The 20,360-nt window shown below is 37.8% G+C and overlaps 1 protein-coding gene across 2 annotated transcripts; it reads right to left on the minus strand.

The window, feature by feature from the left end:
* Positions 1-404: 404 nt before the first annotated feature.
* LOC121995522 (trafficking protein particle complex II-specific subunit 120 homolog) lies at positions 405-19,888 on the minus strand. Of its 2 annotated transcripts, none has more exons than XM_042549243.1 (9): positions 19,684-19,888; positions 19,386-19,568; positions 19,115-19,224; positions 18,256-18,315; positions 16,034-16,325; positions 13,256-13,545; positions 3,145-4,019; positions 1,325-2,269; positions 405-758 (listed from the first exon to the last, which is right to left on the minus strand). In XM_042549243.1, the coding sequence occupies exons 1-9, from the start codon at positions 19,813-19,815 to the stop codon at positions 538-540; spliced, it is 3,108 nt and encodes a 1,035-aa protein (XP_042405177.1). In that variant the 5' UTR covers positions 19,816-19,888; the 3' UTR covers positions 405-537. The 2 variants fall into 2 exon arrangements, with proteins under 2 accessions (XP_042405177.1, XP_042405178.1); XM_042549244.1 differs by having other exon boundaries at positions 19,671-19,813.
* Between the last annotated feature and the right edge of the window lie 472 nt (positions 19,889-20,360).

A 20,360-nucleotide genomic window follows, 5' to 3' on the forward strand; every position in this document is an offset into this window, starting at 1 on the left:
GTTAAGTCGGCATGCTCCTAGTAGGTTTCAAACCGTTTGTTTGTTTGGGTATTTTGACCAAAATATTTCTGATTATTTATTTTAAAAAAAGTTAACACGTCAGTTAAAATGAGTCTAAAATTTGAGACGGTCCTCAAAAGTTCTAAAAATTAAAATGTTCTTATAAAACTCTCAATTATGCTTTGTCTAAATAGCCCATGTTCTCATTCTCTCAATGGAGACCAGTAGGAATAAAGAAAACGCCTCCATTAATAGATAAGCCAACTAGAGTGCGAAAAAAGAAAACGCCTACAAAAAGACGTACACCTTGTAGTTTTTCCGCACCGATAAAAATTTCAGTGAATTCGGTCATCAGAAAAATAGAGCACGCAACAAACACGGCAAGAAAAGAATACATATTTCCAGAGTCTAAACGTGATTTAATAGTACGTGTATATGAATTAATCAAAACTGGATGATTCCTGAATGAATCTAAAAACATGGAGGCACGATAACAGATAATGAAACGACCAGTCCTTATTGCAGCATGATACGTATTTAGGCAGTCCCAGAAACGTGTACATGAAAAGGGGAGCCACGGCAAAAGATTGGCTCATTTGAGGAATCTGATTTGGCACGAGCTCTGAGGACATCAGTTGGATCATTTATGACAGCAGCTGTGAGTAATGTGTACTCGCCTGGCACAAGAAAGTAAAGAGCAAAAGAATGTGTAATTTCTTGGAGTGGTGGCGCCTCCAGATTGATGTCAGTAACGATACCTGAGCAAGGGAGAAAATTAAGGGGTTAACAAAATGCATTCTGAATAGATAAATGGATCTGTAAAGGTATGACTCAAATGTTTCATCTCTTATACACAACCAATGTGCCATGGATCTATTTGGATATAAAAAATACCCACAAGTATCATTAAAATATCAAAGTAGGTAGTAAACAAACTTCAATCTGACTCCACAAATATGAAGGCAGGAATGAACATAAGACAATTATATAAAAAACATTTGAGGACAAATTGCATCCTTAGTTGGAGCCTAGCATATAAAAGAACTAATCTTTCAATGGAGCATGGCATATAGAAGAAGGGACCACCTAAAGTAGAATGTATTAGCGCACTCAAGAAAGACCTACAGGAGAAATTTAAAGGTCTTACAAATAAAGTTTGAACTGGTTCCTGGTATGTTAGTGTCATGGCCTATGGATTATATGCAACTTTATCTAGCCTTTTCACATTTTCCTTACAGAATTCCACATCATTTTCAATCAAAATAATCAAATCTTGATATTACTAATTAAAAACTAAATTGTCAGTCAATCTATTTGAATATACCAGCCCATAGAACAGTTGCATTATTTCCTTCAAAGCAATTCTCCCCTGCTACATCTCTGCATGATACAGTCAGGTTCATTCTAATCTTTTCTTTTGTATTATTCTGAATAATGACTTCCATGCGAGTCATCTCATGAGCTGATATGGAATCTTTAGCTTTTCCAATGAACTCAGGAGTGGAATTCTCTGCTGAACTGGATTCTTCAGAGGAGCCAATGTTTTCTGATGGAGTTCCAATTTCAGCCAACCTGAATCCAAAGGTTAAAGGATCTGGGAGTAATATGTCCATCACTGATGCTTGCAGTGCTGCTTGAGTAGCATCTTTGATGTTCAATTCTCCAGAACTATTTCTTCCAGAATGCCATCTCACTTTTATTTTGGATATCAAATTGTTGATGGAAGCATTTAACTCAGCCTTTGCATTCCTTTCTGCTACTGCATTTCCTAGTACATTGTTGACTTGAGTATCTTTTGAAAAGAAAGAAACATCAAGGACAGGCAATTTAAAGTTCTCCAAAGGAATCAACACCCTTGCAGAATAATCACGATCAATTCTGGTTTTCCGGTAACCAAAGTCAATGTCTGCATTGTTGAAAATTGACATGCCATACTCACTCGGATGACTCTCCAACTGCACAGACACATTGACCTCAAAAACTACATCTGTAGGATTAGACAGTTCTAGTTCAAGAAGTCGCAGGCCCCAACTGCCTCGGTAAGGATCAATCCTTACCAAAGAATTTCCTTCTTCAGTGATATCTTTCTCACTATTAATTCTTTTAGGAAGTGCCCCACCTATACGTGCAGGAAACTCCATTGAAAGCAGCCGTGCCCTTATAAAGCGCAAGCCTTGCAGAACAGACACATTTAAAGGGACAACTAATCGCCTTCCTGGTGGAACAGTATTCCCATTGCTGTTTAATTCATCAGAATTTGTTAATGGACCTAAAAAAAAAAAAGTTAGAAAACAGTACATCAGTTGATGATTAACAGAATTACCAGGAAAAGTTACAACATGGACATTTTCCAAAAAAAAAAATATATATCCTGTAGGTTACACAATTATGTTAAGGACATGTACATGCATCATTAATTATGTTAAGGACAATACCTATTTTGTACTGTATTGAGTAGAGATCTGCACCACTCAGTATACCCAACCTATACTATTATCGGTATGTATGCATTAGGCAAAGTAGAGAATTATTTGCACAATAAATTTCCTTTCTCAGCTGTAACTGCACTGAAAGGTTTGATATGATAACTCTAATTTAGACATTTAACACAAATGTCAATGAGATTGATTGATTATTAATTTTGAGGGAAAAAACTATGCAACTAGAGGTTACATAATTAAGCAGCAGATCTCACGACACAACAATTTGGAAAGCACTAAAGCAGGTCTTAAAATGTCAAAAGCGATACTGAGTGAAAAGAGTTAATTGACAAGATCTTGGGATCCAATCAAGCATTCTTTTCTGAGGTCATCAGAATCAACATCCTACCTAGGAATGGAAAAAAGTTTCACAGGTTTGGAATGAAGCATTGTAAAATCTTACAATTTAGTCAAAATATTTTACTACTATATTTAATATTTATGATTTTAGCATATATATGCACATGTTGACCTAGAATCTAGGTTGCTATAACTAAGCTAATTGAAATCCTGCAAACTGGCAAAATTATACTAGAAATCTTAAAATACCTTTCCTAGAACTTCAAAATTTGAGCGGAGTCAAGAAATGCAAATCAAAATTCAGAGTGTTACATATAAGAATTTAAGTGGAGTAATTCTGACAACCATATGGTCACTTGCTTACCAGAATAATAAACAACCAACAAAGGGCTGCTTCCTTCCTTAGACACTCTTCGTGTATTTGCAGAAGGGCTCTTGGTAGCATCTAAATCAGTATCAGATAAATGTAATTGCCATGCTTTTAGAGTCACCGGAATAGTCACTTCACCACCAGGTTTCAAAGGAAGAGCTGACGACAAAACATCATGTGCAATTGAACTAACAGAATCCTGGTTCTTCCCTGATAATGCAAGGTGTGCTTGTTCAATTGGCACAGTCCCTGCATTTGTTAGACTTATCCAAATATCACGAATTTCACCTTCATACAATATTGTAGAACCATTTCCTCCGACCATACGGGAAACTAGCAGGGGTAGATGTGGCACCACAGAAATGTTTGGAAAGGACACATTCCTTGGCTTGGTAGAACCACAACATCTGAAAGGGTCTAAAAGAACAAGACCTTGTGATGCTCCAAGAAGCAAGTTATCAACATCTCTAAATAGATGCTCTGTGATGACACCAAAACAATGGACAATGCATCCAGGTATTGAAACTGCTCCAACTTTCGTTGGAATGCCAGATAACGATATCACCTTGGAAGTGTTAGAAGGTAGATTTACACTAACAGGAAAAGCATCAAAGTTGTTAGAATGAGCTGAGAGATAGATGCTTTCGACAATAAGATCAAAGCTACAAGGATTTGCTAATTCTACTAAAACATGAACTGGTTCTCCCACAATCCAAGTCAGCTCTTGTTTAACAGAATCAGTGGAACTTCCCTTGCTGAAAGGTGTGTAGATAAATGGTCCAGAGGGAACTGAGCCAGTCCACCACTCCTTTTGAGAATTACGTTTTATGATATCTGTCTGTGAAGGATGGAGGGGAAATGAGTGCAGCCTGCAAAGAGTCAGACCTCTTACTGTAAGTAGAGAAATTACTATAACATTATCTACGTGGTATTATTGTATCATTGACACAAGTTCACCAAATAATAAGCTTGCAGTGCAGCATTGGACAAGACCTCAAAAGACAAATGCTATATATTCACAGTTAATGATTAAAGAACAACCAGATGGAACAAAAAGTATAAAATAATTCTCACCCTGGCCAGAGGTTCACATCATATAAATATATATAAAAAACTTATATCTAACATCTATTCCCAATCTATGCTACAAAGACTTGAGTATCGAAATAGGTAAACATGTTGGTTTAGCTGCAGATTATTTTCTGAAGCTTGTGGTAAATGAACATGTTGGTGTCTAACTTAGAATGACAGTTGGGGCATAGAGAGACCAACAAGTACAAGGGTAAATGAAACTCTGAATATCAGAGTCTCTAATTATAGTTTTCAAAATCAAAATATTATATTCCATTTTCAAAAGGGATTCAATAATTTAGTACTAGAGAGAACAATCTCTGCTAAGTTTGACACAGCACAATAGCTACAGGGGAACAGGAAAAGATACGGAATAGAGGAGTTCTGAAAGAGAGAAATTCCATAACCAAAATCATGAGCTGGCAGAGTACTCCAGAAACTTGAATATTGGTAAGCATATACAATGCATTTATTATCCTTATTTAAATTGCTCATCATAATCATCTGTCACTTGCAGCAACAGTCTTTCTTTGCAACCCAAAAGAAATTATCTCCTAAGCATGCCCGTTGGCAAGAATTTTTGGCGGAGTATGACTTTGCTTGGGAGCATAAGCCTGGAAGGCATAATCAAGTAGCCGATGCATTGAATCGGAAGAAAGTTTTTGCTGCTTTCTACTCTATCTCAAGAGTAGAATCAGATATGGTGGACAGAATCAAGGTTGTTGCTGCAAGTGACACAACTTATAGGAAGTTGGTGCAGCAAGTAAGAGACGGGGTCATACGACGATATTGGATCGAGGACGATCTCCTAATTTACAAGGGGGGAGAATCTTCATACCTGCAACGGTTGGTTTGCGGAAAGAGTTGTCGAAAGAAACTCATGACCCACAATGGGCTGGACATCCGAGGTTGAGCGCATGGTTGCTCTTTTGGCCCGCTCTTACATATGGCCAAAGATGGAAAACGACGTAGAAGCTTACGTCAAAACTTGCCTTGTGTGCCAACAAGACAAGATAGAACGAAAAAAGGAAGCTGGACTACTTCAGCCACTGCCCATTCCAGAGAAACCTTGGGTTTCAGTCTCTATGGACTTCATCAGTGGCTTTCCAAAGGTAGATGGCATGTCTTCCATCATGGTGAAGGTAGACAGATTTTCAAAGTATGCTATATTCATTGCGGCTCCTTCGGCTTGCCCCTCGGATGTTGATGCGGAATTATTCTATCGTCATGTGGTAAAATTCTTTAGTTTGCCTAATGACATTGTGAGTGACAGGGACACTCGGTTTACGGGGAAATTTTAGATCGGTCCACATCAAATTGAACAAAGCCGTCCAAAATCTCCCCGTAAACCGAGTGTCCCTGTCACTCACAATGTCATTAGGCAAACCAAAGAATTTTACCCCATGATGATAGAGCAATTCCGTAACGACATCCGAGGGGCAAGCCGAAGGAGCCGCAATGAATATAGCATACTTTGAGAATCTGTCTACCACTACCATGATTGAAGACATGTCATCTACCTTTGGAAAGCCACTGATGAAGTCCATAGAGACTGAAACCCAAGGTTTCTCTGGAATGGGCAGCGGCTGAAGTAGTCCAGCTTCCTTTTTTCGTTCTGTCTTGTCTTGTTGGCACACAAGACAAGTTTTGACGTAAGCTTTTACGTCGTTTTCCATCTTTGGTCATATGTAAGAGCGGGCCAAAAGAGCAACCATGCGCTCAACCCTCGGATGTCCAACCCATTGTGGGTCATGAGTTTCTTTCAACAACTCTTTCCGCAAACCACCCGCTGCAGGTACGAAGATTCCCCCCCCCCCCTTCTTGTAAATTAGGAGATCTACCGTCGTATGACCCGTCTTTTACTTACTGCACCAACTTCCCATAAGTTATGTCACTTGCAGCAATAGCCATGATTATGCTCACCATATCTAATTCTACTCTTGAGATAGAGTAGAAAGCAGCAAAAACTTCCTTCTGACTCAATGCATCAGCTACTTGATTATGCCTTCCAGGCTTATGCTCCCAAGCCCCTTAACTTAACGGCATGGCTGGACGCAAGGATTGGCTCGTTGCTCCTTGGATCCAGCATAGTGTGCGCAAGACATGCCAAGCAGCGGGTGGATTTGTGGCAGCGCGCGAGGGTTGTCCAAGCACAAGTCGAACTGGAGGTCGACTTGACGGTGGCTAACAAATGCAAAGGATTAGACGCGCGGAATCTGAGCAGTTGGCCAAGCGTGGCTCGCAGAAAACGTGAGCTATGGCATGCAACGGGTGCATGCAGTGCAGCACGATAGATGGTGCAGCAAAGTGGCTATTCGGCCCAAGCCCATGAAGCAGAACCATGGGCCAAGCACAAGGGTGCATGCTGGCCTTTGACATGGTGCCAAGGCAGCATATGATATGGCTAGCAGTTTGGGACATGTGGCATGGTAGTTGAGAAAACTATCATGCAACCGCTTGTAACCGCCAAACCAACCCTGCCTATGAACTATAAATAGGCATGGGTGGGGCAAAGGCAAGGGATATGACGGAGTGTTTGAGCATTCTACCATGAGAGTCCACTTGTAATCCTTGATTGTTAATACAAAAAGGTTGGGAGTTTTCTTGTACGTTGGCTTGTCTTCTTTGTGCTTGGCTTGTGCATTCTCTAGCACTTCGGTGGTGCAATTGTAGGTTGAAATCAAGTGTGGTGCTTGATTGCCGCGCATGAAATTTCTAAGGCAGAAATTACCCCTGTGACAACTGGTATCAGAGCGCAGAAACATGGCTGGTGGCAACCACGAAATTAGAGAAAGGCTTTCATCTTTGGAAGTCTTGCTCGGTGCAGTACCGGATGGAGAGGATGTTTGCAATCTGGTTGCAAAAATCTTCAACTTGGAGGCTAATTTGGAACAAATCCAAGAATCTCTTATGGAAGAGATGGCGCAGATACGGAAGAACAACGAGGATCTTCGCTACGAAATCATTGTTCTGCGAAGAGCAGTGGCTTCTAGTTCTGATGCGGTGCCTCAACGTCCATTGGTGAGAGTTCCTGAACCAAAGTCTTTCGGAGGCACGCGGAGTGCCAAGGAACTCGAGAACTTTCTGTGGGACATGGAGCAGTACTTTGTTGATGCCAAGGTGCCTGAAACCGAGAAGGTAACAATTGCTAACATGTACCTTGTTGGTGATGCTAAACTCTGGTGGTGAACTCGCATGGTAGATGATGCAAATGCGGGTCGATAGAAGATTGATACGTGAGATCGGTTGAAAAAGGAAATGAAGGATCAATTCCTTCTAGGCAACACTTCCTGGATTACACGAGATGGCTTGAAACGTCTCAAACAGAGCGGTTCTGTGCGAGACTATGTCAAAGAATTTAGTTCTTTGATGTTGGACATTCAGAATATGTCTGAGGAAGATAAGCTCTATAACTTCTTGTATGGTTTGCAGCCTTGGGAGCGGTTCTGAGGAGACTATGTCAAAGGAGATTGGAAGAAAGATGGCAAGAAGGATGTCAAAAAGAAGGATTTGGGGAACAACCAAGGTAAAGGAAAGGCAGAGCATTCGGCTGCCCAAGGAAAGGATAATGTGAAGAATCAGAGTTGTTTCTTATGCAGCGGCCCTCATTTTGCCAAAGATTGTCCAAAGTGCGAGAAGTTAAATGCCCTCTTGGTGGGGGATAAAGGGGAAACTTATGAACAGGAAGTTGCTACTCTTGTTAACCCCTTACAATTGCTAAATACGCTTGTTGATTATGAGTCTATCGAATTGCTAACCAATATGTCAGAGGATATGGCGCGGGCTCATTCTCAACTCCTGCACATTACCATTGAGTTGAATGGAAAAATTGTAAATGTTATGGTAGATACAGGGGCTACTCATACCTTTGTATTTGCCAAACTGGTGAAAGATTATGGGCTGTCAATAAGCAAAAAGATGGTAGTCTGAGGATGTGCGTGGATTACAAGGCCTTGAACAAAGTGACGATGAAAAACAAGTACCATGTTCCACTGGTACAAGATTTGTTGGATAGACTAAACAAGGCATCATGGTTTTCAAAACTCGACTGAGCAAGGCACATCCTCAGACTACCATCTTTTTTCTTTTGGAACAACACCGGTGCACCAAAAGGAACCTTTGATGGTCGAACATATCCTGCCTCCAACAATTCATTCAATTGCTTACGTAATTCAACAAGTTCTAAAGGAGACATACAGTATTCGAAATTGCAGGAGGGACAACACCAGGGATCAATTCGATTTTGTGATCGACATTTCTCCTTGGTGGTAAACATTTCGGCAACTCCGATGGCATCACGTCTTCAAATTTTGACAGAATGTCTTGAACACCCACTGGTAATTCAACATTCTGGTCTGATTTCGCATCGATCAAGGCAGCCAAATAAGTGGTTTCGCCTCGCCTCAAGCCTTTCTCCAAGGATGTGGCTGATATGATGTTGGTTTTCCCCTTGTTCTGGCCCTTTCCGTAAGGATGCACAGCCGATACGAAGCACGGGTTGGACTCTTGCATTACCATCACTCCATCCAAGTGAGGCATGGGCACCATCTTTGTCTTCCGCAAGAATTCCATACCAATGATGATTTGGAAATCTTCAAGTGGAATCACCATCATGTTCGCTTTCCCCACCTGAGTGCCAACAGGTAAAGGTACATTGTAAGTCATACCTACAACTGCTTGCGCCTTGGCATTCATCGACTTGATGTAACTTGGGCATTTTCTTATTGACAGCCCATAATCTTTCACCAGTTTGGCAGATACAAAGGTATGAGTAGCCCCTGTATCTACCATAACATTTACAATTTTTCCATTCAACTCAATGGTAATGTGCAGGAGTTGAGAATGAGCCCGCACCATGTCCTCTGACATATTGGTTAGCAATTCGATAGACTCATAATCAACAAGTGTATTTAGCAATTGCAAGGGGTTAACAAGAGTAGCAACTTCCTGTTCATAAGTTTCCCCTTTATCCCCCACCAAGAGGGCATTTAACTTCTCGCACTTTGGACAATCTTTGGCAAAATGAGGGTCGTTGCATAAGAAACAACTCTGATTCTTCACATTATCCTTTCCTCGGGCAACCGAATGCTCTGCCTTTCCTTTACCTTGGTTGTTCCCCAAATCCTTCTTTTTGACATCCTTCTTGCAATCCTTCTTCCAATCTCCTTTTTTATCCTTGCGGATAAAATTAGGCTTGGAAGATGAAGAAGTGTTCAAATTTTCTTTGCTCATGCGAAGGTCCACCAAAGCGTCGACAACAATAATTGCACTAGGCAAATCCTTCACATTTTGCCTACGAAGTTCAACCTGCGCCCAAGGCTGCAAACCATACAAGAAGTTATAGAGCTTATCTTCCTCAGACATATTCTGAATGCCCAACATCAAAGAACTAAATTCTTTGACATAGTCTCACACAGAACCGCTCTGTTTGAGACGTTTCAAGCCATCTCGTGTAATCCAAGAAGTGTTGCCTGGAAGGAATTGATCCTTCATTTCCTTTTTCAACCGATCTCACGTATCAATCTTCTACCGACCCACATTTGCATCATCTACCATGCGAGTTCACCACCAGAGTTTAGCATCACCAACACGGTACATGTTAGCAATTGTTACCTTCTCGGTTTCAGGCACTTTAGCAGCCACAAAGTACTGCTCCATATCCCATAGAAAATTCTCGAGTTCCTTGGCACTCCGTGTGCCACCAAAAGATTTTGATTCAGGAACTCTTACCAATTGACAATGAGACCCCGTTTCTACACTAGAAGTCATTGCTCTTCGCAGAACAATAACTTCATAGCACAGATCCTCATTGTTCTTCCGTATTTGCGCCATCTCCTCCGGTAGAGATTCTTGGATTTGCTCCAAATTAGCCTCCAAGTTGAAGATTTTTGCAACCAGATTGCAAACATCCTCTCCATCCGGTACCGCACCGAGCAAGACTTCCAAAGATGAAAGTCTTTCTCTAATTTCGTGGTTGCCACCAGCCATGTTTCTGCGCTCTAATACTAGTTGTCACAGGGGTAATTTCTGCCTTAGAAATTTCATGCGCGGCAATCAAGCACCACACTTGATTTCAGTCTACAATTGCACCACCGAAGTGCTAGAGAATGCACAAGCCACGCACAAAGAAGAACAAGCCAACGTACAGGAAAACTCCCAACCTTTTTTAATTAACAATCAAGGATTACAAGTGGACTCTCTTGGTAGAATGCTCATACACTCCCTCATGTCTTGCCTTTGCTCCACCCCATGCCTATTTATAGTTCATAGGCAGGGTTGGTTTGGCGGTTACAAGCGATTGCATGGTAGTTTCCTCAACTACCATGCCACATGCCCCAAACTACCAGCCACATTATATGTTGCCTTGGCGCCATGTCAAAGGTCAGCATGCACCCCTGTGCTTGGCCCATGGGCTTGGGTCGAATAGCCACTTTGCTGCATCATCCGTCGTGTTGCACTGCATGCCATGACTCACGTTTTCTGCGAGCCACGCTTAGCCAAATGCTCCGATTCCGCGCGTCCGCTCTTCGCATCTGTTTGTCACCGCCAAGTCGACCTCCCGCTCGACTTGTGCTTGGACAGCGCCCGCGCACTGCCACAAATCCACCCGCTGCTTGGCATGTCTTGCGCACATGCCCACTATACTGGATCCAAGGAGCAACAAGCCAATCCTTGCGCCCAGCCATGCCGTCAAGTCTAAGGGGATAACAAACCGCATATACCAAATGCATTTATTATCCTTATTTAAATTGCTCATCATAATCATCACACCATGTTTGTCCAAATTATTTGGGGTTACCCTATTTTTCCAAACTATTTGGGGTTAGCTACATGAATCTTATCCCTCCATTGAGCTCTATGCTTTGGTATTTAAATTACTAAATTAACTAAATTCAAAATCCATATTCTCCCAGATTGATGGACAGAGCTCAGCTCTTCCATCAAATCAATGTAGGTATGAAGAGCATGGTAACTGTCAGATGGCTTGTGTAGTAGCCTTCCTGACTAATTCCAGTATGAATTCTTTGAAAGAATTGTTTATAGTGCTCAGGAGGATTCAAGCAAGCTGCAAATACCTGGAACAGGACTAGTTGTTTCACAAAGAAGGATTAAGAAAGATAAGAATATGGGCACCTATATTTTACGCTTTGGTTTTCTAGTGGAAGTTATTATGTTTATTTTATCAGATTCATTGCTCAAATTTAACTATTTGCATAATGATACAAATTTCTCAATGTCTTATCTGTTTCAGAATTGTCAAAAGGGACTAGTAAGAGATAGGACACAAAGGCTTGTAACATTCTTTTGATCATCAAGTGCATTACTGTTACCTTTGTTGGACCATCCAACTAAAGGTCTAAATTTGTTTAACTTTTCTATAAGATTTTAAGTTGATTGGGCTGCAAATTATCCATGTGGATGCTGGGTGACTTGTGGGTGTTCAAATCAGTCCCTGCAATAGTTGTAGAAGTTTTTTGTATCCTCATGTTTCATTCAGTTGCTTAAACATTTGATTCCTGCATGTTGAGATTTCAAGAATGCGTCTAACTGTGCAATGATCCATCAAAAAAGGCCTCAAGGTTACTTGGGTCTCCTGCATGGGAACTATAAACTGAATGGCTCTGTGCTCTGTTATTATTTAGAATTATGTCCTTTCCATAAAATTTGTAACCAAAAGGAATCTAATTTGGGTGAACTTCCTAAACAAGGTCCATAATGCAAGTATGTGCCCTGGGTAACCTATATACTTGGCATTGAACACAATTCTCAAATGGTTGATTGGATTGTGAGTTTGCCTACACTGGTCATAGTTATTAAGAATAATAGCACAGCATAAAACCTATCAAGTGCATTAGATGGAAAAGGTTCTCATAGTGGATAAGGACAAGGTTACTGATGTTTTCTCAAATAGTGGAAAATAGGTTATCATGTCTGAGTATGATGTCAAATGATTTTATTTTCACATTATGGGCAAATAAATTAATGGGCGATGATATAAGTTGATTCTAGCAGCTGTTATGCATTTTGTCAGTGACTCAGATCCACACAGTGGTGAAGATAATATTTGCTTCATGTTGAACATCTCCAATCCATCACCAAAACACCAAATTTGCTGTAAAATTAGCACCAAAATACTCCAATCCATACACCAAATATGGTGTGGTGAATACTAGAACACCATCTTTGGTGTTGCACTATTCGCATCACCATATTTGGTGTGGGAGAAGGGTTTTATTTTTAAATTTATTATATAATTAATAAAATCAAATGTAATTAATTTATAATTATTATTTCCTTTTCTTTACTTATAGGATATTTAAATGTAATTATTATTTATTATAAATTTAAATTATTTAGTAGCATATTTAAATTTCATTTGTATATTTGTAAAGATTTAATTTATTAAAATTATTATTTTTTTCTATTTAATATATTTTAATTATAATTATGTTTATAAATTATATCACTAATTTCAAAAAAAATATAATAAAATATTAAATTTTTTATATGCATAAATTTAACCTATCAAATATTAATGAAGTGAAGGGGAGCCTTGGCGCAATGGTAAAATTGTTGTCATGTGACCAAAAGGTCACGGGTTCAAATCTTGGAAATAGCCTCTTGCAAAAAACAGAGTAAGGTTGCATACAATGGATCCTCCCCCGGGACCCCGCATGGCGGGAGCTTCGTGCACCGGGCTGCCCTTTTTTTAAAATATTAATGAAGTATTAATTTAAAATATAATAATTATCATATAAAAATATTAATAAATTTAAATGTATGTTGATAATTAAATTATGAATAAGAAAAATAGAATATTCTAAAGAATATTCCTTTTTGATGTGATATGGTGTGGGTGGGTTGGAGCTAAAATAGTATTTGATGCTGAAATTTCACCATTTTAGTGTGAAAACTACACCAAATATGGTGTTATGGGTTGGAGATGGTCTAGATGTTTTGAACCAATACCCATTTGGATGTATCCTACCTTTTACTAATCAGTTACTATGAGAAACAAACCAAAAAAACTCACCTAATAAAAGGAAGGGCAGGATCAGCACAGCGTGTGCCTGATGGAAGCCTTTCTGCAGAATTTGCAAGCGAGCTTGCAAGTCCACTCTGACCAGCAGGCGTGATGAGTGGGTAAAATGATCTAAGTAGACGAGCTGCAGCACTCCATGCAGCAAGAGGATCCCCAGCACGTACAGAGGACATCAATATCTCTCTCAAAACAACCATCTGTATGCTGCTCCATTGAGACTCAAATAAAGAGACTAATTGAGGGTGCACTTTTCCCCCATCAGAATGACTTGCTCCCAGTTCCTTATCGCAAACAGCACAAAGAAATAAGATATATTAAAATTGCAGAAGAATCTAAGGGAATGTTAGTCCAGACTCCCAACCAAAACTCAGACCGATATGAAAAAAACATTAAACTTTCAGAGTGGTTCAACTTCATTATCTCAATATAGATTGGTAATTTCAAAATTATAGAACATTGTAATCTCTATTCTTTTTACCATTTTGCCTGGTTAGACACCATTAAATATTCTGTAATAATATTCTCCTATGGTATTTACCATGACACAATTATGGGGAGAACAGATGTAGTGAGATCTAAGAAGATAGAAAAAGAAAAAAATGAAATTCAGATGACCTTTTTTATACAATAGATCAAATAATAATAAAAGTTTAGAAAAGGCAAAAAAAATATAATATATATATATATATTCATTGCGTCCAGGATTATGTCCTGGTTCATTAGATAAAAAAATGAAGATGAAGCGAGAAACAAAGAATATCATTTATGTGTAAACAAAGAGTTAAGAGAAAGCATTACACAACATATGATCATTTTCTAAAATGGAATAGATTACCTATTTTTTCTTATCAACACATCTATTATTTTTGTTTAATTTTACACATACTGCAGCAAAAAAAAATGAAATTTTTGAAAAGAGAAAGAAAGACATCCTTACAAACTTTTGTATTATATGTAACTATGTAATAGGATTTTCTTACAAAAAAACTTAGGGGATGTTTGGTTGATGAATTTGGGAATGAGGGAATGTAATGATAGTAAAAGATAGTGTTTGAATTGTGGATTTGGGAATGATTTCTAGATTTATGGGAATCAACCAAACCCATGTAACTAGGTGGGTTTCATTTCCATTCTCATTCTCATTCTACTTTAGTATCAAATCCATACTCAGTCATTCCAGTCATTGAATCAAACGCCACCTTATTGTCATATGAACTAGATCTAGACCTAGTAAAACACTTTGCACACTGAAAGGTCAACATGAGTAAATAAGCTGATCCAAATTCTTTTTTGCAATTATTGAATACTAATATTCAAAAATTAAAGCAGCTGACTACTACAATGCAGTTAATAGAACTTATTCTACTTTGCTTAAGAATATGGCCAATTCATATGCCGGGACACTCTTCAGTTAGATCAAATGAACAAGAAATGGTGATATGTTCTCACATTGACTGACCATATAAAAGTTACTAACTAGTTTTGCTATAACCTCGTGATAAAGATTTTAGAATCTAGATTCTACCAGCTATTCAAGTTCCTATTTTACATAAGATTCTCAAAACCTCACATAATATTGAGACATGACAATTACAAAAATTAATAGAACAGTGGATTAACACATAAGACTTAGTGATTGAATTTCAGAGATTCACTGAACTAAAGCATGAAGTCTAGAATCTAAACTGTTTCAAAACCTTTAGTATAAATTGCCTCCTGAGGAAATCTGTATTAAAGCTATATATTACCTATGATTCTTTCAACTAAAATAAAAACTTAAAACGCTAAAAGACAAACATATTTACCAAAAATTGCTTGAAAGGGTAATCTAGCATGGCAAATAAGCAAGAGAAACAATCAAAGAAAAGAAAGGAAAAATTGTCCCATTAGTTATTCAAATAGTATTGACAATATCCGACTATCTTTTGGTAAGACAAACAAATCAAAATTTATTGTACTTATGAGATTCGCAAAGTGAAAGAACTTTGACAAGTTTTCTATCAGCAGATATGCTTGGTGCCATGGTTCAAAAATCATTCCGTGCCTATCGCATGCGTGAATCATTTCTTTCACCTACTGACCAACATGAGAAACTACATGAAACCTCAAAACAAGGATTTGGGATCTATGAGTGATGCAAGAGCTTTTGCAACATTTGCAACCAACATTTGGCAATTCCATGAGCGGCAATGAGTTCTGCAAGAGAAGGAAGAAAATTTTGGCATCCACGATCGATGTCCGCCAGTTCCACAACTGACTTCTATGACATCTGCGATCAACGCCTACTAATTCTGCAAGTTACAGCAACTCCCACAAGCAATCGTGGCAACAGCTAGGGTTTCGACAAGGCAAGTCAATTTGTTCGTCCTTATTTCTTCTTCTTCCCCAATTCCTTTTCCTCGATGCCTCCGGCACCCCATGTCGGCATGCCCAGCACAACATGACACTATATCGTTCTGGCAAGAAATCAAAATATGGGCTAAATTTTATACCTTGATCTTTATAACATCAATAACTTGAATTCCATGGATCATTTATCTCAATAAGAAGAGAGGGCGCTCAATGTGTATGTAATCCACATTCATGCTTTTATATTATATAAAAATATGAACAGATTTTCACCACAAAACCAATTTTGTTTTCCTAGAAGAGTATATTCATGGCTTCACGCATAGGAACAGAATTCAGTAAATAAAAAGCAAATCAATAAGTGAGGATTTCAACTTTAGATGTATAATCTAAGAATTCTACATCTTGTAGACAAATTACCTGGGATACTGGACTGATTTTTTGGCTCTTCCTTCTGCTTTGGACACGGTAAGCATTTGAGGTCATAGTTAAAACTTGCATAGCACTTATAGCAGCACATGAATTATCCTGCTGCAAGTATAATTGAGCTACTTGTCGGGAGAAGAAGGCTGCTTTGCGTTGATAACCAAGTGTCCCAAATAATCTTGCTATTTCGACATACAAAATTAAGCGATCATTTGCATCAATTAGAGATTTTGCACCATCAGCAGCACCCATTAACAAATCTACAACCTCTTTAGCAAGTTCACGCCTAACATATTAACATCAATAGAAGCAACATAAGTATTTTAACTCTAAACTGGTTAGTGGGACCTCCAGAAACAATCAAAATCAGATAATTACAAACTACAGGAAAGAAAATAATTCTACCTTTCAAAAAAATGAGAATATTTTCATAAATGAGTAGAACTCATGTTCATAGGAAAAGAGAAATCTAACAAATGAAATGGTTTTCAACTTCCCATGATATTTCAGTTGCACAAATAATTTGATAGACGAGACGACTTGACAGCAAGTTGTAGAAAGGTTATGAGTTAGGCAATATCAATACACAGAAAACTTCAGTGACGAACTCAGATACCTTAATTTTTCTTCGTGAAGTTGTCTTAAGCACATATAGACTTGAGAGGAAGCTTCTTTTAGAGGAATGATAAATAATTTAGTATGGCATGTAATAGATTATGTCAGCATGAATTAACTATAAGCTTTAGTTGGTAGATAAATCAGCTTGGCTAGTTATTTTCAACTTTAGTAGTTGAAGTCTGCCTCATATTCATGATTTGTGCTATGGCACATGTTGTATCTAGATGATTTGATGTGTCATCAAGTTTTGTTATCTTGAGATATTGGAGCCCATCATTAGCGTAGATAATGTGTGTGATATCTAATGAATAAGATATAACCCAAAATTTTCTCGTTTGACATTTTTTTTCCAAGTTCATATCATATCAAGTGGATTGTGAACTGCTTTCATCCTACCATTCTGTGCCACTATATTGCTGCTACAGTATGCAGCTACAACTAATTGTCAATTTAGTACTGTTTGTCTGTTTTGTCCACCCCTTCTCTCTTCATCACTGCCCCTCTTTTCACCATCGCCACTTTTATCTCTAAATGGTTGATTGTTTTCACACTCTCTTTTCTGTTTTCTCAGATCAAAATATTCATACTTTTTTCCCATGATCTTACTAGTCAAAGATCAAATAGCTAGAGTAAGACCAAAGAAAGCTCTGGTTAACATGATTAAAAAAACAATTTAAGAGATCTGATTATTAGTAGTGATATAAACTTGCATTTTCATCCAATGCAGAAATAAAGTTCATGCAGCTAACCAGAAATAGTTAGGAAGACACAGCATCTAAATATGGACTGGTCAGGTTATAATTTTTGTGAGCAACTTTAGATTGCATAAGTTAACTAATACAAATTGTCATCAATGTTATATGTTTGACATAAATATGTTTCTAATATGGGCCGCATACGTAGTGTATGAGTTGACCTCACACGGATTGTATATGTTTTTGGAAACTGGTTGACCTTAGGTGGCATCAAGTTATAGTTGAGAGATCCTTCCCTCTTCTTCCCTCGAGTGATACAAATGTAATTTCAACCCCCCACACCCACCCTGTTGTTATTAAGACTATTTATGCTTCAACAACTAGGCAATGCTAAAAGTTAAAGAGAGATTTGAACATACATCTATGACCTGAAGCTTGGACAGGTATTGCTGCTTTCATGGTATCAGATTGCTAACTCATTCACAGAAGGAACATAGTTCAGCAGAGAAACACATTCACATCTAAATCAATTTAATTATAGATGTAGTGAGCCTGATGGAAAAAAAACATCTTCTATTGTCAAAATCTAATATTGTGTTTTGGTCAAAATTACAAAGAATTTTTAAATGCCCCATGCACACAGACAAGAACAAAATGAAGGTGCTTATATGACAAACAATTGTTATACAAGAATGAAGAAATAGAGATGCAGAGAAAAATTCAATTCCCAGCACATGCAGCAGTTGAAAGCATAAGCAAGCCTTCATATTAATTCAAATAAAAAATATAACAGTTTCAAAGCTATGAAGCAAACAGTATCTAGATGAATATTAGACTGTTACCAAAAGACCAAATATAGGTAACCAGTAAAATGAGCAAAGATAATGCAGTAAACAGACTTACCGGCAAAGGTACCTAGCTAGCTTCAGTGTGGCTTCTAGTTCAAAGCTCACTGTTGAGACCCTACAGAGATAATGATATGATTCGTGTCAGCGGAGAGATCACAACAATTTGTTGGTTCACTATATTATATAAACAAGCATATCTAATAGGCCTACCTAACAAAATATAGTAAAAAGAGAATATTATTTTAAAGTGACTGCAGTTTGATGAACTAAAACTATTATAAACCTAAGAAGAAATTTGTGAAGTGATTGTTCAAAATGTTGACCGTCCACAGATTAGATAAGTTCAACAGTTTCTGGCATGTAGATACAGATAGATAAAATATTTATATTCATAGTCAGACTGTTGATACAAGAGAACTAATGCATTGTGGCATTAATCCCAACAGTGGAATGCAGGTATCCACATAAATCACTATTTGAATAGAAAGACATGTACTAAGCATCAATGAAAATCTTAATTCACTAACAAACAAATTAAAGAATGATTAAAAAAAACACTGCATATTGAATGCATATTCACAGAAAAAATTGTGTTGAGACAAAGTTGTACCTTTTGTTGAATAAACACAAAACTTACTCAAAGATAGTAATAGTATTGGATTGTACCATTGCCTATTATTACTGCTGAAATAAGCAAGCCTATTATATTTTTCTGGTAATTTCCTTAATACAGCTTTCGAAAAAGAAATTACAAAGAACTTTCTAGTGAATATAAGCTTAGGAAGATTAATTTCATTTAGTATTTTTTTAAAATGATTCATATAACATTTAGCTGACTAATCAGAAGTCCAAACATTCAGCAGAAATATTAGACGCTGAAGGAAACAAGACTACAGATAACTAATTTTATGTACCGTTGTGCATTATCTTGTAGATAAGATCTTCTATAGAGCTGGATGGCAGTGTAATAGCGGTACTTCACTTCCTCTTCTAAAACAGGATCTTTATAATCCATTTGGTCGAGCTACGCATGGAAATGTAAATAATCAATTAATATAGTTAGCACAATCCACCAGAGCAAGAAAAGACCATATAATCCAAGTGCAATTGATGGATTTATGTTAGCATGTGAGATATCATTGGTATAGACATAACTAGCAGTACAAAAGTATAGAAATCATTTACCAATAATGCACAGATGCTGCCCTCCAGAGCTCCTGCATGCCAGAATACATCTCCAGTTAACCTTGCTAGCTCAATCGCAGTCGAGTAATGTGCATTGGCATCAACAGGAGATCCTGCCAACAGGCAGTAATCACCTATTGTCTTCTGGGCTCGGGCAAGCCTCCTTTTCTTTGCTTTGATAAACTGGAACAAAACCAAACTGAAGTCATTGAAATCTACAATCAATTGAACTCCTATTGTTATTTCAATGTGATACTTAAAACTCTTTTTATGTCCTTAGAACACCTAAAGAATGAACCTCCTCTGCACCAAGACTAGATTGGGAGTCCAAAGGTGTCTTCAAGATGGTTCCAGAAGATTCGGCACGAAGAACCCATTTCTCAAATTCCATCAACAAAGAAGCAGCAAGATCTTGCATCATAGTCACCATATGGAATTCTTGTGTCTTTTGATCAGAAGGGGGAAACAAGATGATGTTCTCTCTTTTGTTATCCCCATCCTCCAACTGTTGTCAAAAACCATAAAGACAAGTAATGTACAAAGAACGAAAAGAATTAAAAAAAAAACTAGCATATTTTGAAGAACTTAATTTTGAATGTAAACAACCAACCAGCAGAAATAGGTTTTATATCTGTATATGGAATGGATCAAAGCTCGAATTTCTTATAGTATAATCTTTTTCATGAGAAAGAATTATAAGGTAAGAAATGTTCTGGCAGGTGAATTCCAAAATTTGACATATGCCATAGCAAGAGCTTCAATTAAATTTGGGAAAGAAAAAATAATGGCTCACAGGGATCAGACAAGTCTTTGTTTTTAGATCACTGAACAACATTAAGACACAATACCATGAAGAAAAGAAATTTTCCCAACCAAGAAATCAAACCTATTGTTTGTTAACTAATCAGTCCAGGAGAAATAGCATGTAATAGGACTAACAGCGGAATTGAGATGAAGATGTTTAAATAAGTCAAT

This window comes from Zingiber officinale, chromosome 6A (assembly GCF_018446385.1).
Source record: "Zingiber officinale cultivar Zhangliang chromosome 6A, Zo_v1.1, whole genome shotgun sequence".
Taxonomy (NCBI): Eukaryota; Viridiplantae; Streptophyta; class Magnoliopsida; order Zingiberales; family Zingiberaceae; genus Zingiber; species Zingiber officinale.

Coding starts and splice junctions, on each gene's coding strand:
- LOC121995522 (XM_042549243.1), bottom strand. CDS start 19,815: ATGGTGACTATGATGCAAGATCTTGCTGCTTCTTTGTTGATGGAATTT. Junction 19,225..19,385: donor GCAGCATCTGTGCATTATTG/GTAAATGATTTC, acceptor TTCCATGCGTAG/CTCGACCAAATGGATTATAA. Junction 18,316..19,114: donor CTACAAGATAATGCACAACG/GTACATAAAATT, acceptor TTATCTCTGTAG/GGTCTCAACAGTGAGCTTTG.